The 27,831-nt window shown below is 44.3% G+C and overlaps 7 protein-coding genes and 3 non-coding genes across 10 annotated transcripts; 3 read left to right on the plus strand and 7 right to left on the minus strand.

The window, feature by feature from the left end:
- Positions 1–95: 95 nt before the first annotated feature.
- Positions 96–593, minus strand: LOC123826654 (histone H2A-like). The gene is given in 2 exon segments (XM_045850684.1): positions 96–256; positions 258–593. Coding segments are annotated over 2 exon segments (312 nt in total). The 5' UTR covers positions 452–593; the 3' UTR covers positions 96–138.
- Positions 594–638: 45 nt separating this feature from the next.
- Positions 639–1,288, plus strand: LOC123826653 (histone H2B type 1-C/E/F/G/I). The gene has a single exon (XM_045850683.1). The coding sequence runs from the start codon at positions 773–775 to the stop codon at positions 1,151–1,153; it is 381 nt and encodes a 126-aa protein (XP_045706639.1). The 5' UTR covers positions 639–772; the 3' UTR covers positions 1,154–1,288.
- Positions 1,289–3,550: 2,262 nt separating this feature from the next.
- On the minus strand, positions 3,551–7,436 carry LOC123826650 (histone H2B type 1-K). The gene is made up of 3 exons (XM_045850679.1): positions 6,895–7,436; positions 5,927–6,351; positions 3,551–3,975 (listed from the first exon to the last, which is right to left on the minus strand). Exon 1 carries the CDS (start codon positions 7,364–7,366, stop codon positions 6,986–6,988), a length of 381 nt encoding a protein of 126 aa, XP_045706635.1. The 5' UTR covers positions 7,367–7,436; the 3' UTR covers positions 3,551–3,975; positions 5,927–6,351; positions 6,895–6,985.
- A 177-nt stretch (positions 7,437–7,613) lies between these two features.
- Positions 7,614–8,686, plus strand: LOC123826648 (histone H2A type 1-H). Its single transcript, XM_045850677.1, has one exon. The coding sequence runs from the start codon at positions 7,680–7,682 to the stop codon at positions 8,064–8,066; it is 387 nt and encodes a 128-aa protein (XP_045706633.1). The 5' UTR covers positions 7,614–7,679; the 3' UTR covers positions 8,067–8,686.
- A 1,186-nt stretch (positions 8,687–9,872) lies between these two features.
- On the minus strand, positions 9,873–9,974 carry LOC123826671. The gene has a single exon (XR_006787112.1). It is a non-coding gene; the product is annotated as a U6 spliceosomal RNA (small nuclear RNA).
- A 1,307-nt stretch (positions 9,975–11,281) lies between these two features.
- Positions 11,282–13,720, minus strand: LOC123826655 (histone H3.1). The gene is made up of 2 exons (XM_045850685.1): positions 13,595–13,720; positions 11,282–12,510 (listed from the first exon to the last, which is right to left on the minus strand). Exon 2 carries the CDS (start codon positions 12,489–12,491, stop codon positions 12,081–12,083), a length of 411 nt encoding a protein of 136 aa, XP_045706641.1. The 5' UTR covers positions 12,492–12,510; positions 13,595–13,720; the 3' UTR covers positions 11,282–12,080.
- LOC123826644 (histone H2A type 1) lies at positions 13,143–13,979 on the minus strand. Its single transcript, XM_045850674.1, has one exon. It carries the CDS (start codon positions 13,977–13,979, stop codon positions 13,587–13,589), a length of 393 nt encoding a protein of 130 aa, XP_045706630.1. The 3' UTR covers positions 13,143–13,586.
- A 243-nt stretch (positions 13,980–14,222) lies between these two features.
- LOC123826651 (histone H2B type 1-K-like) lies at positions 14,223–14,808 on the plus strand. The gene has a single exon (XM_045850681.1). The coding sequence runs from the start codon at positions 14,293–14,295 to the stop codon at positions 14,671–14,673; it is 381 nt and encodes a 126-aa protein (XP_045706637.1). The 5' UTR covers positions 14,223–14,292; the 3' UTR covers positions 14,674–14,808.
- A 4,277-nt stretch (positions 14,809–19,085) lies between these two features.
- On the minus strand, positions 19,086–19,157 carry TRNAM-CAU. Its single transcript has one exon. It is a non-coding gene; the product is annotated as a tRNA-Met (tRNA).
- A 354-nt stretch (positions 19,158–19,511) lies between these two features.
- Positions 19,512–19,582, minus strand: TRNAG-GCC. Its single transcript has one exon. It is a non-coding gene; the product is annotated as a tRNA-Gly (tRNA).
- Positions 19,583–27,831: the final 8,249 nt, after the last annotated feature.

Genomic DNA, 27,831 nt, shown 5'->3' on the forward strand with positions numbered 1-27,831 from the left:
CACATATCAACACCAAGTTTCCCTCCCCCCCAGATAGGACACCAGGTTTCTCTACCCCTACTTTAAAATATGAATTCCTAGCTCTTTCTAAAATATTTAGGTGCCTCGGGAAAGAATCCTTGATTTGAACCTTTACTTTTATTGTTCCTGCGGCAGCCCCACGCCTTTGAGGGAGGGTACGATGCCGCGAGCCGAAATGGTCACTTTGCCCAGCAACTTCTTGAGAATGGCCAGCTGCACGTGGCGCGGAATGATGACGCGCCTCCCCGTCCTGGGCAGCGTCTCTCGCCGCCGCCAGGTGCACCGGCGCGTCCGCCACGACCCGCTCCGCGCACTCGCCCTCTCGGAGCAGGCGGCGCACGCGGCCCACGGAGAAGTGCATCGGCACCCGCAACGAGCGCGTCCTCGCCTTGGCGCGCACCCTGCAGCCTTGTTTGCCGCCTGCGGACATTTTGAGCTCAGTATTCTCACTATAACTATATAAAAATAGAAGTGCAGGGGCGTTACTTTTAATAAACGTATTTCGGCGCGAAAAAGTAGATGTGTCCGTCACTAAGATGTCAGCTTCATCTTAACTAATGAAAATGCAAACTTGGGATTCTTCCATTCTGATTGGACACCTAAAAAATTACGTTTTTCTGAATAGCCACCAATCACACACCCCTCGGTTTATCACCTTATTTGCATAAGAGCTTCTATATAAAACTGGACGCGTCGTACCCTTTTCCATTTCTTTTCTTTTTTCTTCATTTTGTCTCCTGTGTTCTCTACTATGCCCGAGCCGGCGAAGTCCGCCCCCGCCCCGAAGAAGGGCTCCAAGAAGGCCGTGACCAAGGCCCAGAAGAAGGACGGCAAGAAGCGCAAGCGCAGCCGCAAGGAGAGCTACTCGGTGTACGTGTACAAGGTGCTCAAGCAGGTGCACCCGGACACCGGCATCTCGTCCAAGGCCATGGGCATCATGAACTCCTTCGTGAACGACATCTTCGAGCGCATCGCGGGCGAGGCGTCGCGCCTGGCGCACTACAACAAGCGCTCGACCATCACGTCGCGGGAGATCCAGACGGCCGTGCGCCTCCTGCTGCCCGGGGAGCTGGCCAAACACGCTGTGTCTGAGGGCACCAAAGCTGTCACCAAGTACACCAGCTCCAAGTAGACTCGGAACTACGGGTTTTTCTGCTAACACCAAAGGCTCTTTTAAGAGCCACTTAAGTCTTTCAAAGAGAACTGTTAAGTTTATATATTGGGATACTGTAGATTTGCTGCAAAGACCAAGTTTCTGCTTCCTTTGATTCTATTACTAATACTCCCTTAGAATGTAGTGTGTGCTGTGGCAATCCTCGATAGTTTTCATGAATCTAGGCCAATAAGGACCAAGTTCATTAGACAAGTGCAATAAAGAAAAGTACCTTCTATCGCAAAGCAATCGAGTCACCTTCAAAAAACAAACTGGCTTCTGGTGTCTGGATACTGTTTTCGAGTGCTATATCCCTGATTTAATGTGTACCTAATAAAATTAGAGCTTGACACACACTAAAAATAGTCGTATTCTCGAGTTTTTAAGGGGTGAGGTGGGGGGATAAGGTGGAGCAATGCTGGTTCTTAAACCCTTTTGCTGAGTATTTATTTCCCAAGTACTAAGTTAGAAAGTACAAAAGAAAAAGAAATGAAAGTGAGAAACCAAGTTGTCTTATAAACCGATGATAATCCAACACAGACACTGCAACTATGGTTTGAAATAAACTATGGATTTCCCTGGACGATTCTGTCCTGATTGGAGAATTCTGGGCAGTGAAGTTTTGTGGGAGGGACTGTGATTTTACCCACTTTCTCATTTCTGAGTGAAATTATTCTTTATTGGAGGAGTTAGATTTATTCCCTATTTTTCCTGTCAAATCTGCTCCGTGTGTTTTTGTTTCTCTTGCGTGCGCTGTTTCTCTACTAATTGGAAGAAATTTTAAAAATTAGAAAATAGAGCAAAAGGGAAAAGGCACTGGGCACGATTTGATAGCTGAGGATGACTGCATCCATGCCCTGGGGCTGTGCCTGTCCCTGTGGCTGTGGCAGTTGTCATTCAATGGCACAAAGAGAAACATAAACTAAAGACCAGATGGGCCATTATGTATCCCCAATCATAAATCAAAATCCATCTCTCCACATCAAGCCCTTAGGAATGGCCTAGGAACTTAAAACTATTTTGGTCTTTGTTCAGGATCAGCATGGAAAGGTTTCCACATCAAATTGTTTTTGCTGAAATTTGTTGATGATACCCTTTATTCAATTATGGTCCTCCAGTGGCTCAACAATTTTACTCCCAGATTTTTACGTGAAAATGTTCTGCACACTTGTAGCTGGAGACATGCAACAGAGCAGTGCTGTTTTTAAAAGGAAAATACTAGAAGCACAGGTTCATGGCCAAAGGAAGAAATACATTTATTGAGGTCCATTCACACAGTATAGCAGAGAAATGATTGAAATACAGTCAGTTGACTTTTAGAAACGAATCTCAGAAGGTTGACATGTGGTAGTTTATTATAAAGCTGGAAAGTAAAACCAAATTTCTATTATGTAAGCATATATAGAAACACATGTGTGTGATTTAAAAAATGTTAAGAGGTAGCTGCATGAATAAATGTTTTAAAATATGTTGACAGTGGATACCTCTGGGATACAGGCAGGCTCAGAGATAAATGCAGGTTGTACATAAGAACTCTCAAGCTTCATCTATGTTATCATAAGGAAATCTGATAACTCCAAATCTAATAGTATTTGTCTAGGTAGTATTACTTCCTTTTAGAAAGAAGGGGATAAAAGACTGACAGAGGCCAGGAAAAGATTCAGAAAACTGAAGATTTTGGCTACAATTAGTCAGCATCCAATCTTCCCCATGTCTGGTAAACTCCCTGTTTACCCAGCTTCTCACAAAACCTGACACCTCTGTGCAGGTGACATGTATGTGTTTGTATGCACATGCATGTATTCTATAATTTCACTTATTTAAGGAACTGTGTGCATCTAACCCTCCTTCAATTCTGTTAGAAGGGAAATAACACTTTTTATAATGTGTCTTCTCTCTTTGCATGACTCTCAAGATATTTGAGGACAGTGAAGTTACCATCACATTTGGGAGTTTTAAATCACTAATTTTTGAAACATATGTGCCTTTGATCCTATCCATTAGTGCACTAATGCAGAACCTAAGCACCAAAATCTGGTATTGTTTTGCTTTTCAGAATGAGGGAAACAGCAGATAATATCAGGGGAGGAAATGGGAACAGGATTCAGAGGGAGTGAGTTACCTAAACACATATATCCTGGGCCTGGAGAATGTGTATACACGTGTACTTTGTACCAGGGACTGATTGAATGACCTCGAACTGTCAGCAGGGAAGATGTGGAGAAGAATAGGGAGGAGGGTGCCCACAGTCTGCAGAACGAGAGGCACGTGCAGAAGGCTTTTGGGTCCCTCTAGATGAGGTTCACCTGTCAGGTCCCTTTCACTCTAGTGTTTTAGAAAGTGAAAATTCCTAAAATAAAAGGGAGAAAATGAACATAAACTCAATCATCTAGATTAATTTATTCCCTTGCTGATCAGACTTGGGAACTGATTTTGGCCGGTCCCAACCAGGATGTCACTTTGTTGTTCTCCATTGGAATTTATACCTGGTAGCTGCAAGAATTCACATGATTTGCCCCAGATAATTTTTGTCAATATTTTTTTTACATGGAGAACAATTTATAGAACAGAAAGAAACAGACTGGAGCATAGAAATAGATGAGAAAATCTGATCCTAAAGGACAGCTTTCTCCAAGCTGTCACCTGAGTAGACCGATGTTCTGCTCCATGCTTGCTAGCTGGGTACTTCAGTGAGCCTGTGATTCTCTTAATGGTCTGCAAAATAGAGATGACAACAAGTCCCAGTTTTTTTTAGGACAACATGGGGTGATGTACACGGATTCCAAGCATGTTCTTGGGACCTGGGTGAGGTACACACAGAAAAGTTACGATGAACAGTATATTACATAGATTTTTTTCTTTCAACAAAATAATTACTAAAAAGTCTGAGAAACAAGTATGACTATAAATATTTTCTACAATGTGAGCTTCTTGAGTTATATAGACTTATATTTTCTGACAGATATAGCACAGTGGCTCAGTAAAATAATACATTAATTAAACCCACCATTTCCTGGACTTGTACCTAGTACCATGGAGATCCCAGAAAATTATGGTAAATAGTATGTAAACTCTGGTGTTTAAAATGTTTAAATAGAAAGCGAAGATGTCACTTTGTTTCTGCACCCTTAAATCGTTCTGTTTCAGCAACTGGTAAACTGCCAATTAGATACCTGCAGGCCATGGAATCTCCACTGACACCCACCCTGTCCCTTTAAATTTATAACAGAGAACAGGTCTCAAGCTCAAGGCAAGAGGCAGTAAATAGTATTTAACTGGAACTGAATAATGTTTTTAAAAAACATTGTTCCATAGTTACTTTCTGTCCATGGTCAGAGGTAGAAATTTTCACTAGGGTAGTGATATAAAGTTGTCTTTTAAAATATTATTTTCTAAAGAAAAAAATTAAGTAAATAACAATTTAGATTGTATACAGATACAGCAAAAAGAAACCAATTGTGTATGTGGAAGTAAAATGACAAGTTTGAGCAATACTGAATAAGATATATGCAACCTCATAAAATAGGTGAATATTTTTGTTATGTTTCTATATAAATGATATATCTATACCTATTACATGTGTATATAATTAAATATTAAAATATCTAAATATGTATTATATATAATTAATGTCAAATATCATTAATGTGATATTAATTTAATATTAACTGCTGTAGCAACTTGGAGTGAATATGAATCTGCAATGTGACAATCTGGGAAAGTTTCTTGAAAGAGGTATAACAAGGATCGAGCTTAAAGGAAAAGATTTTAATTGGTATATTATTAACAAAATATGTGACACAGTGCTCCAAAATTTAGCAGTTTAAGACAGCAAACATTCATTACCTCACGGAGTTTCGGAGGGTCAGTAATGTGCACGCAGCTTGGCTGGGTGGCCCTGGGTGGTTGCAGTCAAGGACTCGGATCATCTAAAGGCTTGACTGGCACTGGAGCTTCCAAGGTCTAAGAAGAGGCTCCCTTCTAATGTTATGGGCTGGAGGCCTCAGTTCCTCCCTGTGTGAGTGTCTGAAGGATCACTCATGCCAAGGGCTGGCTTATGGAAGTCTCTCATCTGACCTTGGAAGTGTCCTACCTTCTGCCACATGTGTAGGAAAGGCTCTGCAAAGGAGCAGTTTGCACAAAGTGTGTTACTGCCTGCTTTAGAGGCTGCTTCCCACAGGTCAACCCTCCCAGCCACACCATCTGGGGGATTTCAAATATCCTTGATGCCCAAGTGCTCCTCTGATCAATTAAATCAGAATCTCTGGGGTTGGGTAGGTATTGATATTTTTTTCAAAATTTCATCAGCAATTCTGATGCACGATTAAATCTAAGAATCACTGGATGCGAGCGTGAGAAACTGGGGGCATAAAGCTGATCAAGTGAGAGAAGCCATTTCTTTATTACATTGTATGGACAGTGGAGAACAGCCATAAGGTAAGTTTTAGGAAATAATCACACCATTGTGCGGCATCACAACAGTGGCAACCTTAGAAGCAGTGTTGACATACGTAAAAAAAAGAAATGGACTAATATTAAGTCCTATAAATATTCTGCGTGTTCCCAGCCACCTCCTCTGGGCCAGAGGGAACAGTCACGGCCTTTGCAGAACTGTCTTTTGCTCCCTGAGCTCATAAATCCAGCCCAAATCGTGTGCCTTTTGTTCCCACAAGCCTGAGGCCTCCTGTCTTTCATGGGAAAAGACTGAGCAATAGCGAGAAATACAGCCAGGGCATTGATTTAAAACCTTACCTGATGGTCTGTCGATGCTAGGGACTTGTATTTCTGCATCGATCCCTGAACAAGTAGACTCGGCTCTGGAACGCCAGCCTGCACACCGGGAGACTGCGCTTCCGCCTGGGAGGAAACGCCTTCCTGCCTCTCCTTCTTAAATCAAAAAGCTGCCTTTTCATTGAGAGTTTCTCCCTTATTCGAGAAGGGGAAAGGGATTAAGAGTGAGATGAAGTGTGGAGCTGACCTACATTCTAAATTTTCTCCCCCCAAAACGTGGACAGTGTTCAAATTGCAGAGAACTGGAACCCCATCCTGGAAAGAGGTAACACCTTAAAACGAGTGAAGGTCCTGAAGCAGGATTAAAGCGCTCCTCCGCGTTGCTTCACCAGGACGGAGATGGGGTGGGCTGAGGGATTGTGGAGTCCTCGCCCAGGTACCCGCACCTGTACAGAAAGCACCAGAAGAGAAATTAAAACTGCTCATCCCTAACTGGTGAAAAGAGGTGATTAGTTACTTTTTGAACTCTTTCTCCAACTTTATCCCAACACCACTAGGTTATTTTGTGCGAATGTAGGCCTAGAGTAAGGCGCATACCACCACATGTTACAAAAGAATAAGCAAAAGAAAACGGTAACTGGGGAGTGTCCCTTAATTCCATTTACGTGATCACCAGAGAGCACGGGGTGGGGCGTGAAAACGGCGGTGTAACCTGTAGAGGAAGTTGTCATTCAGCCAAAGACTCGCACTAGGAGTTCAAGAACACCTGAAATTTTCTAGTTAACAAATTTCCTCAAAGGAGGACTTTCAGTAATTGGAGCGTGAATGTTAAGTGGAATCATCTTAAAAAAAATTAAACTCCAGTGTTTTACGGCTGACAATTTCCTAAAGAATTGATAGCATCCTTTACCACATATTGCTAAATAGGGCTTTTGCCCAAATTATGAAGCATTTTCCAAAGAGCTTAGATTAAAAACTTTCTTCCCTACCTCTTATGCAAGATTGAGTGCCAGTTCTCTCAGAAATCTGCAAGGCTCTGAAAAGAGCCTTTGGGGTTGGGGTCAAGCGGCTTCCCCGCGTCTACTTGGCGCTGGTGTACTTGGTGACGGCCTTGGTGCCCTCGGACACGGCGTGCTTGGCCAGCTCCCCGGGCAGCAGCAGGCGCACGGCCGTCTGGATCTCCCGCGACGTGATGGTCGAGCGCTTGTTGTAGTGCGCCAGGCGCGACGCCTCGCCCGCGATGCGCTCGAAGATGTCGTTCACGAAGGAGTTCATGATGCCCATGGCTTTGGACGAGATGCCCGTGTCGGGGTGCACCTGCTTGAGCACCTTGTACACGTACACCGAGTAGCTCTCCTTGCGGCTGCGCTTGCGCTTCTTGCCGTCCTTCTTCTGGGCCTTGGTCACGGCCTTCTTGGAGCCCTTCTTCGGGGCGGGCGCGGACTTGGCCGGCTCGGGCATGGCGGGGAGGAGCCGCCGAAGAAGCTGAGGAAAAAGGAGCGTGAGCCTGCGAGTGTCCTCTCGGTGCCCAGCCTCTTCAGGAAGCCGTGAGCAAAGTCGCGTCTGACTGGCGGTAGCTCCAGAAACGTCACGTGGATATTGTCCAGTCAAGATACGCGTATTTCAGGACGAGGCTCCCATTGGTTGAGTGAACCGGGCTGTAACTTCTCGCCAATGGCACAGGCTCCCTTTCGCGCCCAGGAGCGACCATAAATAGGGTGGCTTCGGGCGCCTCAGCACGCACTCAAGTTAGAGCGGAAGGGTCCTGCCTGTCATGTCTGGACGCGGGAAGCAGGGGGGCAAGGCGCGCGCCAAGGCCAAGACGCGCTCGTCGCGGGCCGGGCTGCAGTTCCCCGTGGGCCGCGTGCACCGCCTGCTGCGCAAGGGCAACTACGCTGAGCGGGTCGGCGCCGGCGCGCCCGTGTACCTGGCGGCCGTGCTGGAGTACCTGACGGCCGAGATCCTGGAGCTGGCGGGCAACGCGGCGCGCGACAACAAGAAGACGCGCATCATCCCGCGCCACCTGCAGCTGGCCATCCGCAACGACGAGGAGCTCAACAAGCTGCTGGGCAAGGTGACCATCGCGCAGGGCGGCGTGCTGCCCAACATCCAGGCCGTGCTGCTGCCCAAGAAGACCGAGAGCCACCACAAGGCGAAGTAAGCAGCAAGTGTGGGAACGAGCAAACAAAAGGCTCTTTTCAGAGCCACTTCTCTAGTCACTGAAAAGGGAGCACGACTTTATTGCACCTCTGATCACTTTTACTTAGTTGCTAAAATTTATGACAAGACTAGTAGTTCTTACTGAGGCTTTCTTTTTTGGGGGGGGGTTCTCATTTCAGAAGTGGCATTTAGGGACTTCTGTTGAATAACCTATATTATACTGGTATTCTAAATAGGCTATAACTTCAAGCTCATGTTGAACCTAGAAGCTATTTTGACTCAAAATAGTCACCCAGGTCTATCTGGAAATCAGCTGTAACTTAAGTGACAAGTTACATCAACCCCAAACATCTCTTGAGAGGACGTAATGGTGATTTCTACAGAAAACCCACTGTCAGCAGGAAGGTCGCAAGTTAATATTTCGGGTGTTTCTGCCAGCACTTGACTAATTCATACTACCAGACAGTACATTTATTACCATACTGGTATACCTAGATGTCCACGTGTTGTAACCATGATCATACTAGTTTCTCCTAAGTGAATTCCAAGAACACTGATAATAGATATCTGTATGTTGAAAAATGTAAACAAACTTGATTAAACCTGAGGCTGTTTTGGCAATAGAGACAGAGATTCTGGTATGTTTCTCACTTTTAAATTGGCATAAAAAGGTCTTTTTATTCTGGGCCTTGGGTTTATGCCACTCCCCATTTTTGCCATGTCAAGTGTAGGGTAAATGGGGGCAATCTGGCTTCCTCACCCAGGTGTCTGGGTAACTAAGGTTTGCAGTGTTCCCATCGCCTTGGAGGGGCCTGATAACTAATGTTCTCATAACCTTGAGACTGGACCTGATAAACTGTTCCCATAACATGAAGTGGGCTTGCATAGGCAGAATTACGTTAACTAATTTTCTGGCATTTTGCCGGCTTTGTTCACCTCTAGTACTTAAAGCAGTAGGGGCTTCCCACTAGTGACACACAAGGGCACAGGTGCCACAAAGGGTGCCACACTGGGGAGCAAGGGCCGTGGTGTGTGTCATGCAGGGAGGCTTGTAGCTTGCGTGGCTCAGCCACCCGTGATTGCCAGATATCCCAACAGCTCCGTGAATATTTTTCCATCTGCAGGAATACTGTGAACTTGCCTGGCCTTGAATGGTCGTAACACATGAAGCATGCAGGCACAATGATTTTCCTGTTTTCTCTTTTTTTATAGTGTATTTATGCTTTCGACAAATATTTGTTTCACACTTAGGTACCAAGTGTTAGGAATACGTTAGTAAGACACTTGTTATTCTAAAGAAACAATGTAACAGGGAGTAACAAAAGTAGATACAGCACTATGTAGCAAGAAACGTAGACACAGGATGTTAGGGGAGCATAGAGGAGAAATCAGATCTTTGAGAGACAACATCTAGTCTGAGGGTTAAAAGGAACTGAGAATTGCAGGAAATTATAGGAATCCCATCACCAGACAGTTTGTGGTATATACAGCAAGTTCAAGAAGTTGGATATTAGCACGGAGGCAGAGGTTAAAAGAGGTAGGAAGGAGCTGGAAGGGATATGTGGGCCACTCCTTTGCCTTAAATATTTGTATATACTAATGACACCAATTTTTTTTAATTTTAATCCCTTCACATTTTTCATTCAGCTCCCCCTCTCCCCTCAGACAGCTGTCAGTCTGTTCTCTGTATCTGACTCTAGTTCTATTTTGTGAATTTATTTTGTTCATTAGATTCCACACATAAGTAAAATCATATGGCATTTGTCTTTCTCTCACTGGCTTATTTCACTCAGCATAAGACTCTCAACAAAACACAGAACATGTTACAAATTTGCATACCATCTTGTCTAGGGGCAATGCTAATCTCCGTATCATTCCAGTTTAGTATGTGTGCTGCTGAAGTGAGTACAGTGACTCCCAAATCTTTATGCCCACCCAGACTTATCTTCTGAAATCAGATGTGCACATTCATCTAAAACTTTCTGGAACTCTTGGAGATCCCCAGGAAACTCAAAATGAACATTCCAGACTGATCGTTCTCACAACTTCCCCCATGATCTCTTATCTTAAAATTAGTACCTGGCTCGCCATCTGCCCATTATCATGATCCAAAGGGCCTGGTGTTGCTGAATATCACTCCGTGACTGCCATTCCTAGAATGAAACTCAGTTCCTTGTATAGGGTGATGAAAGTATGATTAAAGTCTAGAAGGAGCTTAGGTGAAAGGCCATCAGACCATTGTTTTTCAGCACAAGGGGTGTATCCACATAATTAGAAAGGTCCCCATAACTAGAATTACTCACTGTCTCTGAATAAAATTTTTATGTAATGCAAACTGAAAGATTAACTTGTTACTGCCCATTTCCAGGAGATGGTGCCCTTCCCAGGATGAGTATGGGTCATGTAGATAGGTCATCTGCCGTGGGCCCTTCCTGACTAATTAACAGCTTAGTTTCCCAACTCAGAAGGCATTGCTTACACACTCAGGAATGTCAGTTTGTTTAGAAATTACTGGATCATCAGGCAGAGTGGGAGGGTGGCGTCAAAGGGCCATTATCCCCTCCAAATGTTTTCTGTCTTCCCAGAGGAAAGCTGGTTCCTGAGAGAAGATAATCAGCACTTTATTGTGCTAAAGGTGTTGATTCAAATGAAAAGATTTAAATTTGGTAAAATAGTGTCATCAACTTAAATTCTGTATATGATAATCATGGGTGCTTCTTCCCATGAACCAGAAGGTGATGCACATGATCGTGAGCAGAGCATGATGTTTGCAGTAGTGATCTTATATAATTTTTTAAAAAGTATTAAGAATGTAAACACCTTTCCATTTCTTTCACAAACTTGTGATGACACAGTGTACACAAACCAATTTGTCAAGAAAGGTCTTGAATGCTTAGGTGAGTATTGTTTCCATTTTCTGTTTTAGGAAGGGTAATGTACACCCACTGTACACAAGTTGACAGGAAGTGTAAAATGAGGTGCTAGCCTGTCAAGGAAACTAATGAAAAACACTTGTAAGGAACTGCCAGACCCAACCCCAACTGGAGAATCTAGAACATTAGGACCCAGTTGAACATAATTTGAGGTATTTAGAAAACCACACGTAGCAGTTACAGGGAGAGTCCTATCCAGCCTGGGAACTACTGCTCACACAGGCCTGCACTTCCAGGACGCTGGAAACTGGAAAAGACAAGCCAGAGTGCTCATTTGCTAATTTTATATCAAATTTGGAATGGGTGTGAAGGAAACATTTTGGAGCTTTATCCTATAGGGTTACCAGGTGCTACTGGTAAACAATGAATAACACAACTCTCATAAGAAAAAAGATCCGTGTAAACACTAACCCATTTTCTCAAGAAACAGTTTCAGCCAAAGTCGGTTTTTGTTTTGTCTTACGGAGTCGTGAAAGAGCAATTGTCAGTAACAAAATCTGAGGTCTGCCCACTAATGCTAGATGCTAGGCACAATACCAATACTGTCCAATTTAAACCTACATGTGCTCTTCCCCGAAACCTGGAGTTCATTCAAATTAGTCCACGTTCAAGTTGCCCTTCCCTATGCAGTGAGGACATCAGAGGATTAAGTTAGGTCCAACTCTGCTACCAGAGTAATACTCAAAATGGGGAGGGAGGTTCTGGTTATCCATGAGCTTAACTCCATGTCTACAGGGTGGTTAGTTCTTCCCTGTGGCCTGATCCCTCCTTCCTGCTTCTTACATGGGACTTTCTTGCAGGATTCAGGTAGTGACTTTATACCCAAGAAATTGTTCTTGCCAAGTGGTGATTAGCAACACGTACCTATTACACTGCATGTCCGACTTTACTAACACTTTAATCTACTTCGCTTGAGGAAAATGAGACCACTATCTTGGTAGGAACCCCGAGTCCCGTTTGTTAGTCCTGCGCCTAACTTGAAGCTACTAACAGCTAACGCAATAGTGCAACAGCCACTATTGGTGAGAGTTAAGCGGCTCTGAAAAGAGCCTTTGAGTTCAAGACTACCACTTGCGTTAAGCTTATGCCCTCTCCCCGCGGATGCGGCGCGCAAGCTGGATGTCCTTGGGCATGATGGTGACGCGCTTGGCGTGGATGGCGCACAGGTTGGTGTCCTCGAACAGGCCCACCAGGTAGGCCTCGCACGCCTCCTGCAGCGCCATGACGGCCGAGCTCTGGAAGCGCAGGTCGGTCTTGAAGTCCTGCGCGATCTCGCGCACCAGGCGCTGGAAGGGCAGCTTGCGGATCAGCAGCTCGGTGGACTTCTGGTAGCGGCGGATCTCGCGCAGGGCCACGGTGCCGGGCCGGTAGCGGTGCGGCTTCTTGACGCCGCCGGTGGCCGGTGCGCTCTTGCGGGCGGCCTTGGTGGCCAGCTGCTTGCGCGGGGCCTTCCCGCCGGTGGACTTGCGCGCTGTCTGCTTGGTCCGAGCCATTCCAGAAAAAAATACTGACCTGAAACAACAATATGAGTCTGATCCTGATGGGACGTTCAGACCGGAAACTAACTTCTTCCTCCCACCCACCCTTTCAACAGGGACTGTTTTCTACCCTTTCCTCCCTGTACCGTCTTTACGCTTTCTCTTTTACAGCTTTCTTTGGCCTTTCTCCGCAGAATTTCATATAAATATTACAATGATATATCTTGTTGCTAAATAAAACATTTTAATTTTGGAACTTGAAACTGGTTTTCCTTTGATCTTTTTGAAAAGGCGCGCGCTTCATGCGATTGGCTGAGGGAATTTTTTTAGCCCCATTCAAGTTTAAGAAGGCTAATTTCACGTTGAAATCTTGATTTCTCTACTTAAACTTACAGACTTTTACAGTGTTTATATGCTTTTTCTCTATATCTGACTCAATTGAACAATGGTTACATTTTCACTAGCTAGCATTCTAATATAATTCTACTCCGTTTTACAATTTCAACTGAGGTTTGTGTAAAATGGGGTTAAGGAAAAAATCCCCAAACATGTAATTGGTACAAAAAATACTGTGTACCTTTTTAAAGCCATGTAGGACCCTTGAATGAGTTCTGCCTGGAGGATATGACTCGAGGGCTTGAAGCTTTCCTATTTACAACTCACTAGGGCCCAGCAAGGATGTAATTGGTCGATCTGCAGGCAAAGTGTCGCATTATGCAAAACAGCTCTTAAACATGGAACTAAAATGTCATTTTATTACCCTTGCACTAACCAGACTTGCACTTATTTATCTCTCACCAAGTACTATTCTTCCTTTCATGTTTCTCTTGGTTCAACCCTCAGGGTCTGCAGGATAGCCTTAAGTTACCTACGTAAATAATCCACAGTGGGTTTGGCCTTTTTTTTTTTACCTTATACAAACTTTTTATTGGGAGTCACTTTAGCGCTTTTGGGACTGTTCAGTGACACCTATTGATTGAGTTATTGAGATAAAGATTATTTTCAAGTAGCTGCTAAAATAGGGAACAGGCAAGCCCTTTTAGAAAAATATGGGTGGCTCTGAAAAGAGCCTTTGGTTTGGTTAAGACAGACATAGTCTGGTCTTCCAGTTCACTTGCCCTTGGCCTTGTGGTGGCTCTCGGTCTTCTTGGGCAGCAGCACGGCCTGGATGTTGGGCAGCACGCCGCCCTGCGCGATGGTCACCTTGCCCAGCAGCTTGTTGAGCTCCTCGTCGTTGCGGATGGCCAGCTGCAGGTGGCGCGGGATGATGCGCGTCTTCTTGTTGTCGCGCGCCGCGTTGCCCGCCAGCTCCAGGATCTCGGCCGTCAGGTACTCCAGCACGGCCGCCAGGTACACGGGCGCGCCGGCGCCGACCCGCTCGGCGTAGTTGCCCTTGCGCAGCAGGCGGTGCACGCGGCCCACGGGGAACTGCAGCCCGGCCCGCGACGAGCGCGTCTTGGCCTTGGCGCGCGCCTTGCCGCCCTGCTTCCCGCGTCCAGACATGACAGGCAGGACCCTTCCGCTCTAACTTGAGTGTGTGCTGAGGCGCCCGAAGCCACCCTATTTATGGTCGCTCCTGGGCGCGAAAGGGAGCCTGTGCCATTGGCGAGAAGTTACAGCCCGGTTCACTCAACCAATGGGAGCCTCGTCCTGAAATACGCGTATCTTGACTGGACAATATCCACGTGACGTTTCTGGAGCTACCGCCAGTCAGACGCGACTTTGCTCACGGCTTCCTGAAGAGGCTGGGCACCGAGAGGACACTCGCAGGCTCACGCTCCTTTTTCCTCAGCTTCTTCGGCGGCTCCTCCCCGCCATGCCCGAGCCGGCCAAGTCCGCGCCCGCCCCGAAGAAGGGCTCCAAGAAGGCCGTGGCCAAGGCGCAGAAGAAGGACGGCAAGAAGCGCAAGCGCAGCCGCAAGGAGAGCTATTCGGTGTACGTGTACAAGGTGCTCAAGCAGGTGCACCCCGACACGGGCATCTCGTCCAAGGCCATGGGCATCATGAACTCCTTCGTGAACGACATCTTCGAGCGCATCGCGGGCGAGGCGTCGCGCCTGGCGCACTACAACAAGCGCTCGACCATCACGTCGCGGGAGATCCAGACGGCCGTGCGCCTGCTGCTGCCCGGGGAGCTGGCCAAGCACGCCGTGTCCGAGGGCACCAAGGCCGTCACCAAGTACACCAGCGCCAAGTGAGCCCCTCGGAGAGGTGGATCCGGCTCGTTCACGCCCAAAGGCTCTTTTCAGAGCCACCCACTTTCACAGGAACAGCTGGTTCACTTTTCCTGCAGTTTCCTTTTTTTTTCTTAGCGGTGTCGTGGTCTGGGTTTGGAAAGGAAAATACCTGGAGATAAGGACCAGATGTTAAAAAAAACAAAAACAAACAAACAAAAAACCTCTGTAGGCATTTGGGGGTAAGCACTGGGCGCCCTGTATACTAATTCATTACGGGTTTTTTAAGGTCTTTTGAAAGAGACTGCCTTTCGCCTTCTGCCACAACAGATTTCGCTGTTGTTTGTCCAGTCAGGGCCAGTAACAGCCCCGTTTCTAATGGGGCAGCGTCACTATTGGAAAAGCCCGCCACAGGCTCCAATTTGCCAGATGACTCATCCCGTGCGCTTTCCCTAGGTACGCTGGAAGGTAAATGGTGGCCCCTGCGCTGTGTGCGGTCATCACCGGTGTCCGCGGCCAGAGCCGTATACTGACCTTGACAGTTACGGGGCTCCCCAAACCTAAAATGTTGACCAAAGAACCCAGCAATCTGGAGAGCTACCGCCTTCCTGTTTCATCTGGATGAGCAGGTGGGAGGCAGGGATGCCGGACTCGGTGAGCAGCGCTCCAACTGGGATTTGAGAGTCTGCGATGAGAAATTCTGCCGTAGAAGTCAGAACGCCGTGTATAAAAGAAGCGGACCCCAGAGGTAGGAAGTGGGTTGAACGCCTAGTCTGGTAGCCAGGAATCCGAGTGTAGACCGAAGGCCCGGAGGAAACTCCTTTAACTTCCCAGCATCTTCCAGGGCTGCCCAATCTTCTTTCTTGCATAAACCCTCCACCACCCATTTAACCCCTTTGTATAGATGTAGGTGTGAACAAAACCAACACCATCTCTGTGTCCCGGATTTCATTTCATTTTTAAGTTTCATGCTGTGACTTCTGTCCTTAGCAAGCATATCAAAGCTTTCTAGTTGATGGTCCTCTGTGTTCCTTAAAATATAGCCATAAATATATATATTTTTGTCAATAGAATGTTTTGAAAATAGATAAATATCATACTGGTGGAGAAGCGCCTGGAGTATGGCCCCAGCACCACTACATTCTTTGTCCCTTTGTCTTGTCCGTCATCAGTGTCCTACTTATTTAAAAAGGTACTTTAAGAACGTATAGACAATGAAAATATTTTTGTGCCGAATTGCTGGGCGTCTGCCCATGCTGGCCCAATCTTCCCCTAAGTAAATTACCTATAATAAATTCTGTTACATTCTATGGATTTGCCTACTTGGACTTTCTGAAGATACCTTCTCCTTACAGTGGCTGGCATACTCTTGCCCACCATGGGACACAGATATTAATAAAATGCAATGGTTTCTGCTGAGGAGTGTAGGAAGGGAGGTGGGGGACAGGTAGGCTGGTCTCAGCCCTGTTTTCCTCCTCCCAACCTCATCAGTAGACCCTCAGCTTTCTGTTAGAGGAATATTGCCCCACACAAGGAGTTTCTAGTCCTCTTGGGGGAAATTCTGAAGTTTGGAAATCTCTATAGTGAGCATCCAAAGCTATAAAGTGAAGACTGTGATTGGAGAGACTCATGTTTGAGGAATTCTGGCTGCCACTGCCACCCCGTTCTGTGTCATTCACCACATTGTCTTGTATTCCCAGCCTTTGGGCAACTAAAAGTGAACCCGGTACCCCATCCCACAGAAATAATCTGTGTCTAAGAATAACTTCCTGTGGGTCACTTGAAGCTATTGCTAACAATGTTACATATAACAAAGCTTTGTTTCAGTCTTAGAAAAAACAATGCAAGTCCCTCTTATTTCAGAGAGACACGTTCCAAGACTTCCAGTGGATGCCTGAAACCATAGGTAGTACTGAACCCTCTATGTACCATTTTTCCTATACACACATGTGGTGAGGTTTAATTCACCAGTCAGGCACAGTAACAGATTAATAACAATAATAATGAAATAGAACAATTATAGTTATGTGAAAGAAGTCAGTTTTTTTCAGAGATCCTTTGCTGAAGTCTCCCCAGAGGCCCAGTGGTTTCTGGTGTAAGACATTGTGGCCAATCAGAGCACATTTTCTGTTCATGCCTCCCCCTGCAAATTAATGCCTTTTTCTTCTTAACTAGGCACTTATCACACACTGTGGCCGAGCGTTTTGCAATTTGAGGTGTAAGAGCAAAGTAGCACAGATTTCTCTTTCCTTCTTCACAATTTCACAGGCAGGAATTTATTCTTACTGTAGATCTTAGCAACTTCAGCACACAATTTTTTCTTTCCTTATGAAGACAAGAACTTACATATTTTCACTTAAGGAAGCATTTTTCGGCTTCTCTTTGGCATACCTGAATTGCCAGCATCTCTACTCTTGTGATTTGGGGCAATTATTAAGTAAAATAAGGGTCACTTGAACACAAGCACCGTGATTTCATTAACCCAGATGGCTACAAGAGACTAACAGGCAAAGAGCATCAGGCCTGGATACATTGGACAAAGGGATGATTCACCGCCCCACCAGGACTGAGCAGGATAGTGAGAGATTTCATCACGCTACTTAGAACAGCTCGCAGTTTAGAAATTGTGAGCGGTTTATTGAATTATTTATTTCTGGAATTTTTATTTAATATTTTCGAAACCTGTTTGTCCACAGGTAACCAAAACCTCAAAAAGTGAAACCACAGATAAGGGGAGGAGGCTGTTTTACTGTACCAACAGAGTGCTTTGAAGCGTCAGTCTCTGGTTCTTTTCAAAATGACGGCCTCGATATAGCAATTCTCTTTTTATTTTTATGTGTGTTAATAAGAGACTTCACATAGAGAGAAAAATGAGTGCCTTGTAAAAGATTAGGAGGTAAATTGACTTTACCCCTGTGAGGAGATGCTCAGTCTATGGTGATAATCTCCTAGGAAAAAAAAAAAAACAAAAACCTGAATATCCTGAAATAGAACCCAGGAGAAAACAACGAGTAGTGTTTTACCTTTGTTAGAAATTTTTTTTTTTTCAGAGAATCACATGTGCCTCTGATGATTTGTGAGATTAGAAGGCTTGTTACTTAGAATAGTGTTTTAAAATTCATCTCAGATGGAAATTGTATTTGTATGGGACGCATATGTAGGCCAGAGTGACGCTGGAATGAGACCTCACCAAGCACCTAAACTGAGAAATGTGGTTCTTTACTGTGACAGGGATTTCATGTTGAAAAAATTACAGTCAATGAAATAACTTTAACGACAGGATTTCTAAAACCTCTCCTGCCAAGTGGATAAAGATGTTGCCTTCATTTTGAAACCAAGTGAAAATCAAATATAGCCCTTCAGCTGCCCATTCTAGATATTGGTTATGCTCGTATGTTTGGACACAGATAAGCCCAGAGAATGAGGTATAATAATACCAAGGCTATTATGGCAGAAAGCTTTTTGTGTGGATATTCATACAGTGAATGCTTTTTAAAAATAAGCATCGTAGTGTGCTTATTTTACATACTATGTAAATAAAAATTACTCTTTGCAAATAAAAATTATTCATTAAAAAAAGAAAAAAGAAATAGGAGAGACACATATCAAATTCATGATAGAGTTGCCCTCACAAGGGGGATATTAGGATTGAGGATGTATTAAAAAATACTTTGATTTTATGTGGGTCTTTTTTTTTAAATATAAAGGAGATTTGTAATTAATATGCCCTAATATTAAATAGTAGATCCATTCTGTGTTGTCATTTTTGTACTCATTTGTGATTTTTTTAAAAGGTAAAAGAGAAAGTTGAAGACTAATGTCAAATACTGGTGTTTGCTGTGTTAAAAATTTGGCTTTTAACACAGTATTTACCAAATCACCAGTGACTGAGATGTTCCAGGCCTCTTTCTAGGTACTACAGCAAGCACAGTGGGAAAACAGCCAAAAAACTCTTTTCTTGTCAATCCACAGGAAGAAAACACTAAACAAATAAATAAAATATATAATATACCACACAATGGAAAGTGCTAAAGAGAAAAACAGCAACCTGTTCGGATTTTGGGGAGAATTATTATTTTAAGCACTCCCAACTCTCCTTAACTGAAGCTCTGAACCTGACAATAGGTATATACGGTCCTTTCCAATTCTCAACTTACATTCTTGTTTACAATATGGTGGTAAGTAGAGATGGACAACTTCCAGCTGATGGATTAATATTCTCCACTCTCAGCGTGAATATGCCATTTCTTGATTAGAACCCACCAGGTTTGTAACTTTTTGTATGTCAAAATTTTTCTAGACAGAATATATCCCCTACAGTTGTGCAAGATTCCGTTAGGTACAGACACCCCAGTAGGGACAAGATACACGCGCGCGCGTACACTTCCAAATGTTTCCCAGATTTGGGGGTGAAAAAGGAAAAAAGTGAAGTCACCTAGCAGAGGATGGTTTCGATCCATCGACCTCTGGGTTATGGGCCCAGCACGCTTCCGCTGCGCCACTCTGCTGGCTGTGGTGATTTGTGTCAATTTTAAGTCCTTATACCTTCAACAGTAAAAGTTGTTTTTGTACATCAGAAAGTGATTTTTTTGAAAAGCCATTTGTTCATTTCACTCGTACTTCGAACAGGACAAGCATTTCACAATATATTGAGTCCAAATATTCTGAACGCAAAAAACTCGATGTTTCTGTTAGAAAACAGCCCGGCGCCAGCCTGCCCCTAGCCTAGCAGGAAGGACTGCAGCCATGTAGTCAGAATGTGGGAAAAGCCCAAAGTTCGAGTGTGGAACGCACCCGCCCTCTGAACTGGAGCATTTCAACGTGGTTGGAGGAATTTTCAAAACAAATAAAGAAAATACAGATGCATTGGCCGGGAATCGAACCCGGGCCTCCCGCGTGGCAGGCGAGAATTCTACCACTGAACCACCAATGCGTGGCTAGTGTGCTCCTATTGTTTACCTTAAGAATATATTTTGTCCTGCTTTTTTTTTTTTCTTGAACTAGTACTTTATTTTAATTTTTTCAAAAGACGTTTAGGTGGTTTTTCGTTCTTTACAAATACAACTTCATAATACTTCCTCTCCAACAACACCCCTTCTTACCGCAGGTTCAGAGGACACCCCCCTATTGGGGGCCCCGCCCCTTTCAAAAAATAAAATTTCTCTATCAATGACATAATGTATTAGATAATTCAAAGAAGGTTTCTTCATGAAGCATTTTCTTGTCCATGTAAACAAATCTACACTTTCAATAACTCTACAAGAGCCATGATGTTCCAACTCTTCACTTCTCTAGTCATTATCCTGTAGACATTTTAGTTTTATAAGGTTTTTCTTAAAATGTGAATCCTAGACCTGAAACCAATAATCTACATGTTTATTATCAGTATGGTCCCTGTTGAGATTTTATAGAACTCAACTAATTTTGTCAAATGGATAACAGTACGGTGTTCTTTCTCTATCAGTATTGGTGTTTAGTCTCAGGCAGAAATCTCAAAACACTGAGTTGCAAAGTGCTTCCCCGTAGTTTATAGGGGTTAACCACACACCCAATGGGAGAGCAGCAGGGAAGCTGTGAGTGGTGTCCTTGTGACCATTGACTTGCTCAGCAAACTCCTCTTCTGGGCCTAAATCCTCCACTCGTTGTAAGACCTAGAAGGGTAACTTTAAATAATGTGATAATTACAATTTTAATGATAGAATAATTAACAAAAATATTAAACATTAGTTACAATTGAGTTCTAATGGTTAACATTGTCAATTCCAATTTTATTATCATTATATCATCTGGGCTCATATTATTGATGTTGAGTTATGAAATAATTATTAATAATAAATAATTCTATATTGGCAATACAATTATGTAGTATTGTTAAAATATTGATGAATATAAATTTACTTTTGAATTAAAAAATTATCACCAATTTAAAAAAAAAGGAATGACAATGGGGACAAAAATGTCTTAGTAAAGAAAGTTTGCATTTTCTGCTATGGAATTGGGTTTAGTTTTGGTTTTGCTTTGTTTGTTTTTTTGTAAACTACTCATTGAATTCTCTAAAGCCCTGTAATTACTTCTATCAGGAAAAAAATTTTATTTCATTTGTAAATTCTCTAAGCAACCACCTGAGGTCATTTTACCAAGTCTGATTTCTATGTCAGAAAATAGATCTTTATATAATTTATCTTAAGAAAATCACTTTTTAAGTTGGTTTATTATACATTTTCCATGAAGCAGTCTTTAAAAAATAATATAGAGCTACTTATCTACCTCTTCTTTCATGGATTTTTTAAATTTCTAGACTTGGTTACTAAGTTCTTCAACTCAGGATTATACAGTTTGTCTTCTAATATTAAAAAAAGGTGTATTACATTATTTAAGCCAGCCAGAATAGACATTTATTTTTATGTGCTATAATACACAGGTTTTAAATTTTTTTCTTTTCCAGATGAAGTTGTAATTGGTTCAGAAGTCCTTAAACTTAGATATTTCCAAGTCATGCCCACTTATCCCAGTCCTGAGAGTTGAGAAAGATCTGCTGAGTTTGTTGTTGTTACCCAGATGCTGTGCTGAGTCCTTTGAAAGAATTATTTCCTTCAGTTCTCATAAATGCCCTTTGAGATAGCAACTCATCACAGATTACGCAGAGGGAAACAGACCTAGAGAGGTGAAAATTAAATGCCTTGGTCCTTGAACCTCTGGAACATTTGAACTGGGAAAATAACCTTTAGTTTGGGCCAGATCAACGTTGTCTTACAAACAATTGTAAAACTAACAGGACAACAAACCTTCTGTCCACGAGGACTGATGATTGTGGACACTCTTTAGAGTCAGTCAGAACCATGCACAGCTGAAGAGTAACTTAGTAGCTTGCTGGCACCAGTAGAAATTCCTTTCTCCTATTCATGTAATTATTGCCCTCCCTTTCTCATAAAAACCCTGCAGTTAGAACCCAATTTGGGTTTCTGCCTGAATCTGTTCCCCAGGTAGCAATTCAGTGATTTTAAATAAAAGTTTGTTGCCTCTCACTTTTGGCTTTCAATGTTTAGGTTAATACTGGTTATGTAATGTGGAAGTCCCACATTTGTTTAATCTTTGTTAATTTTTTCTGGGTATTGTTATTCAGAGTCACTTGCCTCCCTTCTTACCATTAGGACTTATTTCTTAGAAATGTGCTCCCTTCTTTTGCTTGGGAGAACCTTATTCAATATGTTATTCTCTGACCATCTGACTTTTAATGGAAAATGTAGTGAATATTGGAACCAAATTGCTTAGTAAGGTAGGCAAACCAGCTGTTTTCTGTGACAAGACAAAGGCTGGAGACCCTGGCTTGAGTAGGAGTCAATGGGGATGGTGGGCAGGGACATATTCAAACTCCAATGGAGTTGAACAGGAGCTTTGGTGCTCAGTTCCCAGAGTAGCTGTATTCTAAGAAATCAAAGCGAATGCTAAACCTTGCTCCTAACAAGGACAGTTCGGAACACTGTTCTCTCACCTGGTGGGAGAAAAGGGGCTACATATTCACCTGACAAGCTCAGGGCAGGCCTGTGAGGCAGTCTTACAAACTCAGAGCCTAAAGTAACCACATAGGAGGGACTAAAATTAAAATTTATTAATTAAAGCAGTTCATGGTGGGTAGGCCTATTCTAGGGCAGTATCTTTCCCTAACAAAGGTCAATCTTTCCCATAACTGAGCCTGTCGTCTTTTTGCATCTAGGATAACAGGCCTTTGGAATGTCCAGGTAACTTCCCTTTTGCCCAAACCCCCGGGGCACAAGCTGAGACGACAAATCACCTCATTGTCATTGTCACGCTCATTGTTGACTGTTAACTATCTCTCACCCACCTGTTTAAAGAAGCTTGTGTCTGTCTTGGTACCTTTCACCCTAGCCCAGAGCTTTCCCGGCTTCGCTTTCCCCCACCTCCCCGACCCACCACCAGTGGGCTTCATGCAACCCCCTCATGGCTCCTCCTTGGATCTAATGCATAAAATAAGGCGCCAAACTGGCAATCCCCGGAGCATTTCTCAGTCCGTGGAGATGATGCTTCCCCGCAATTTGCATCAGTTTGGCTCAAATAAACTCACCAAAAATTCTCTACAGGTTTGAATGCTTCCTATGTTGACATCTAATTTCCTCCTTTTAGACATACGTAATTTGGGTGATCTCTTTTCTAATCCTAAGAAAATATATAGCGACTCTTCTATCTACTTTTGATTGATAATTTTGCATCTATCTCATCAAGGAGACTGTCCAAGATGGTACAGGCTTCAGGCCTCGCCAAGCCTGGGTCTGTGCCTGTGCGTAAGAGAAGCCCGCGGGACTGGAAGTGACAACAGCAGTTTCCCAACTGCAGTCGACCCACAGGGCTCCAGAGGTTCCAGAGGCGGTGGCAGCTGCTCTTGGCCCCAGAACCTTCCTGACTCCCGCGGAGGCAGCGTGACGCGGCTGGAACAGGCTCCGGGTGTGCGCTGGGCCTGCGGCCCTGGGAGCTGCTTCTGGAAACTCTGCAGGGAACAGCTCACGAGCTGGTGAACATTCGGGACACCCTGCTAACTCCCTTGCTTCTGCCCTGAACTCAAAGGGTTGTCGCTGGCCACTGAGGAGCTTTCGTTGTGGTGGTGATAGGGGACTCAAAACTTGGAAAATTTTAGCTTAAGGTAAAAAGCTGTAAATCGAGCAAGTAATGTGTATGTTAAGCTTTTGTTTCAGAAACTATAGATAAGGCCCATCCTGGCTCCTGCAAAAAGCAGCCGACCTCCTGGGGCACTGATAGAGGATTACCTCCTGGGGACCTCCGAACCTTTGTTCCAGGAAGAAGCAGGCGACTGCCCCTCCCCCTTGGAAACAGCTAACTGCCCAGGACAGGGATGTTGCAGCTTCTGAATCTCAAAGCCCTCACTGCACCTTGTGTGTCCTCCCCCACCCCCTTATAAAAGATCTGGCCAGGAAAGAGAAGGAAAGATGGTTGTTGGGGTATGAACCCGCCAAATTCTCGGGTCGCCCGCCATCTGAATAAAGCGCCCATAAAAGATTCAATCGCTGTCATTGCTTATTGGGTTTGGTAGTGACAGGCAGCCCGAACGCCGGGGTCTTTTCCGGTTACCGTGGTTGGTCCCGGGAAGGCCGCAGGAGTCTGACCTCGGGGACGCGGTGACCTGATCTTGGTTACTTGGTCTCTTGCCTGGAAAGACTGGGAGGCGTCAGGGATGGGAAATGGGTAGTCTGTGGTCTTCAGGGGAGAAAGACGCGTGACAATGCCCTCCAATGCCCTCCTGTGGCACGTGGGACGCAGCCGTGGGTCCAAGGCTTGTTGCTGTAAGTCAGGACGGGGGAGGGCGGGGGGGCAGACGAGAAGGAAGCCTGCGGTGCGGGGGCTGCTCTAATCATCCTGGAGGCTTAAGGAAATGCACGGTAGCTCAAGTCATGACCAGGGGACCAGGGGTTTTCAAAAATCTGTCTTAAGCGAATTTTTTTTAATTTCTTGTCGTTTTAGGGTTGCATACGAAAACTAAGTTGCAGGGTACGATGCTGCGGGTCTCTGAATCATAATGTAAATAAATGTATAGCTTTTATGATATTGTGCTATAATCCCTGGTTCCTGACACAGGAACTTCTAGAACCCTAGGAATTTTCTGAGTGATGGGGTTGCAGTCTTCTGTTACTCATAATAAACGTTTTACAAGCACACCTGGGTTTATGCTAATGAGCCTGCTCTGGGCGGGGCCCTAGATGGCCTCAAGATGGGGCTGGTGGCCGGAGACCCTGACTTCATGCTGACAGTGTTATAAGTTTCTGCCCCACATCCTGACCAGGAAGGGTAAGAAGCGCTGCACACTGAGTTAACCACCAGTGGCTAATGATTTAGCCAATCAAGCCTAACGCCTGGCATTTGGAGAGCTTCTGGGTTGGTCCATACCCGGAGGTGCTTGGAGAAGGTATGAAAGCCCCCCACCCCGCAACACCTTGCTCTCTGCATGTCTGCCCTGTGGCTCTTCCTAAGTTGTGTTCTTTACGATAAACCAGTAAAAGGCACTGAGCTGCTTTCCTGAGTTCTGTGGGATGTCCTAGCAAATTATCAAACCTGAGAGCAGGTTAGGGGAACCCTGATTCATAGCCAGTCAGTCGGAAGGACAGAAGGCCCAGGACTTGCAATTTGTATTTGAAGTGGGGACAACTTTGTGAGACTGAGCCCCTTAATGTGGGGTTTGATGCTAACTCTGAGTTAGTGTCATAATGGAATTGAATTTCCTTTGAGGACTTTTCTCATTCACAGAAACAAAAAAGTTGCTCAGGGTGAGATTGGGTGAATAGGGAGGGTGGGGCACAGGGGTCTTGCAGTTTTTTGGTCAAAAACTGTGGAACACTCTGTGAGGAGTGGGCCAGTGGGCTCATAAATCATGCATCATCCAATGGGCAAAGGTGTTGAAAGAGCCTTCACAGAAACTTCCCTGAATCCGAACGCAGCCTCTCACAACAAAGCCAGCTGGTGCCCTGATACAGGGGGGCTCCTAGAGCATTCCTCTAGCAGGGGAAGACCTGCCCTCCAGAAGAGAGTTGTGGGGGGTTTTGGGTCCCCCTCGTATGTTAATAAAATGAATGAGTGTTCTGGGGAAAGTGCTGTGTCCTTTGTAGTCTAAGGATGAAAGGAGAAGTCGGGGTTGAGGTGGACTCCCAATTTCAGCAGGACACTTGGACTCTCACAATGCCTGCCATCCAGATGACAAGATGTCAGTCAGGTGGGTCGCAGTGGTGATCAGAATGCTTTGTTCACGTGGAGTGAAAACAATAGCTAGTTGCTTTTAGGTCCCTAAGACTAGCTTGATGGGCATAAAGGTCCTATTTGTTCTGTAAAACCTAGAGGACTCTCAGGCTGATGGCCAGAGAGCTGATTTGAGTCTTCATGAGAGGGTCAGGGGTGCTCACCCACATTCCCAGTTGCCTCAGTCTGAGGCCCAGAACCCCTTGAAGGATGGGAGGCTGTACGCTCTCCGGGATGAATCCTGCGGTTATATCACAAATCCCTACTCTCACTGTCTGTCCGATCTTTCTACAGTGAGAAAGATATTTCCAGACAGTTCTGGGTACCAGCACTTGGGGAAAGAATTCCCCTTTTCTAGGATTCTTGGATCCTAGCTCTGAGCTAAACCTTTATTTCCCTGGGGACTCTGACTACGTGGTCAACCATTAAGTGTGGAGATTTGTGCCAGTTGAATTATATTGTTTTTGTCCAAGTATATCTTACAGGGGCTCAGGAAGTCTGCAAACTCAATCTGTAGTCATTTTCCCTGATTCTGGATGTATCAACCACACGTACTCAACCCCTGAAACAACCCCCACGTTGCTTCCCCGACTCACGGAGCAACAGCCAATTTGGTAGGAAGGACAAGTGGGCGCTCCGGGAATTGTTCATTTCCAAAAGGGCAATTATTCAGATCAATGCCACCTCCTGAGAAAATTCAGAAATTAATGCTTCCATTAAAGACTTGAAAGATGTATCGGATCTTACTTACATTTTCTGTCTGGCCTGTCTATGCATGAGACAAATGAGTCTAGTGAATGAAATGGATCGTTGTCAGCTTAATCCAGGGGCAATTTTAACTGCAATTGATCTTGAAGTTGTGGTCTTCTCATGGTAAGAATTAATCCAGCTTCTGGGTTCTGGCGTGCACCTATGGTACAGCTGTTTGTTCCAAAATCCATTTCATTGAGCAGATAACACCAGCAGAGGAGCAGCAGAGCATCTTTACCAGGTTCCCTCAGGGCTGTCAGCCCTCAAGCTGCCTGACACAATTTAGACTACGGGATCCTCGACTATCTTACCACCTAACAGGACTTCCTGGTGACTCATGCCGATGTCCTCATGCTGAGAGGACTTCAGAGCTGGAAACAACAACTCCTTATACTTCAGTAAGACAATACAGTCTTACCGATGGGGGGCATTATTCCCATGAACACTGAGGGGACTGTTAGCATAGTGAAATTTTTGGAAGTGCTATGGTCTTCCTGTGTGCGGATGCCTCCAAACCAAAAGGCAGGGTGCTAACTCCAGCGTCCTGCCTGTGAGAATGAAACCCAATAGTAAGCATGGTCGACAGAATGATGGCCCCACAGGTGCCCACATCCTACTCCCTGGAACCTGTGAATGTGGTGCCTTCTAGAACAAAAAGGACTGCAGATGTGATTAAATAAGGATCTTAAGATGGGGAGATCTCCTGGATTATCTGGGTGTGTCCCATGTAATCACAAGGGTTTTGTAAGAGCGAGTCAAGAAAAGTCAAAGTCAGAAAAAGGGATTGGAAAATGTTATGCCACTGGCTTCCTGTTTCTGGGATGAATGTCCAGAGGTGTGATTGCTACATCACACGGGAAGTGTATGGTTAGTTTCTTAACCTGTTTCCCACAGGGGTTGTACTATTTACATTCCCACCAACAATGTATGAGATCTTGTTTCTCTGCAGTCTTGTCAGCATTTGGTGTGATCCCTATTTTAAATTTTAGCTCTTTTATATAAGTGTACAGTGATATTTCCCTTGATTTTAATTAGCATTTTCCTAATGGCAAGTGACGTTGAACACATTTTCGCATGCGTGTTTGCCAGCAATGTTTCTTCTGTGGTAAAACGTCAAGTAATGTCTTTTGCATATTTTCTAATTATTTGTGTATTGTTTTTGTATGTATTTTTGCTGTTGAGTTTTGAGAGTTCTTCACATGTTCTAATTAGGAGTCTTTTGACAGGTATACCGTTTGCACATTTTCTCCTGGTCCATAAGCTGGTCTTTTAGACTCTCAACAGGGTCTTTCACAAAACACGTATTTCCAATTCTGATGAAATGTATTGATTTTTTTTCTCTATGAATCATCCTTTCGGCATCATTTCTAAGAAAACAAACCTCTATGCATCTCTAATTTTCTGTTTATCTCTGATACACTTTACTGGACTTCTTGAATGCGTTAGTTGATATTTTTCATTAGTTTTGGGAAATTCTTAGGCATTGTCTTTCATGATTTGCTTCTGCCCCATTCTTTGTCACTTCTGATGCCTGATGATTGGCTGTTAAACTCTTTGTGTAGACATGTATGTCATTGTGTTCCTAATTTGTTTCCATTTTTTTTCTCTTTCTTCATGTTGCTTCTGTCTCTTTTTTTCTTACCTATCTTCCAGTCACTATTCCTATGTTATAAT

This window comes from Phyllostomus hastatus, unplaced genomic scaffold (genome assembly GCF_019186645.2).
Source record: "Phyllostomus hastatus isolate PE091 unplaced genomic scaffold, TTU_PhHast_1.1 phas_contig_840, whole genome shotgun sequence".
Taxonomy (NCBI): Eukaryota; Metazoa; Chordata; class Mammalia; order Chiroptera; family Phyllostomidae; genus Phyllostomus; species Phyllostomus hastatus.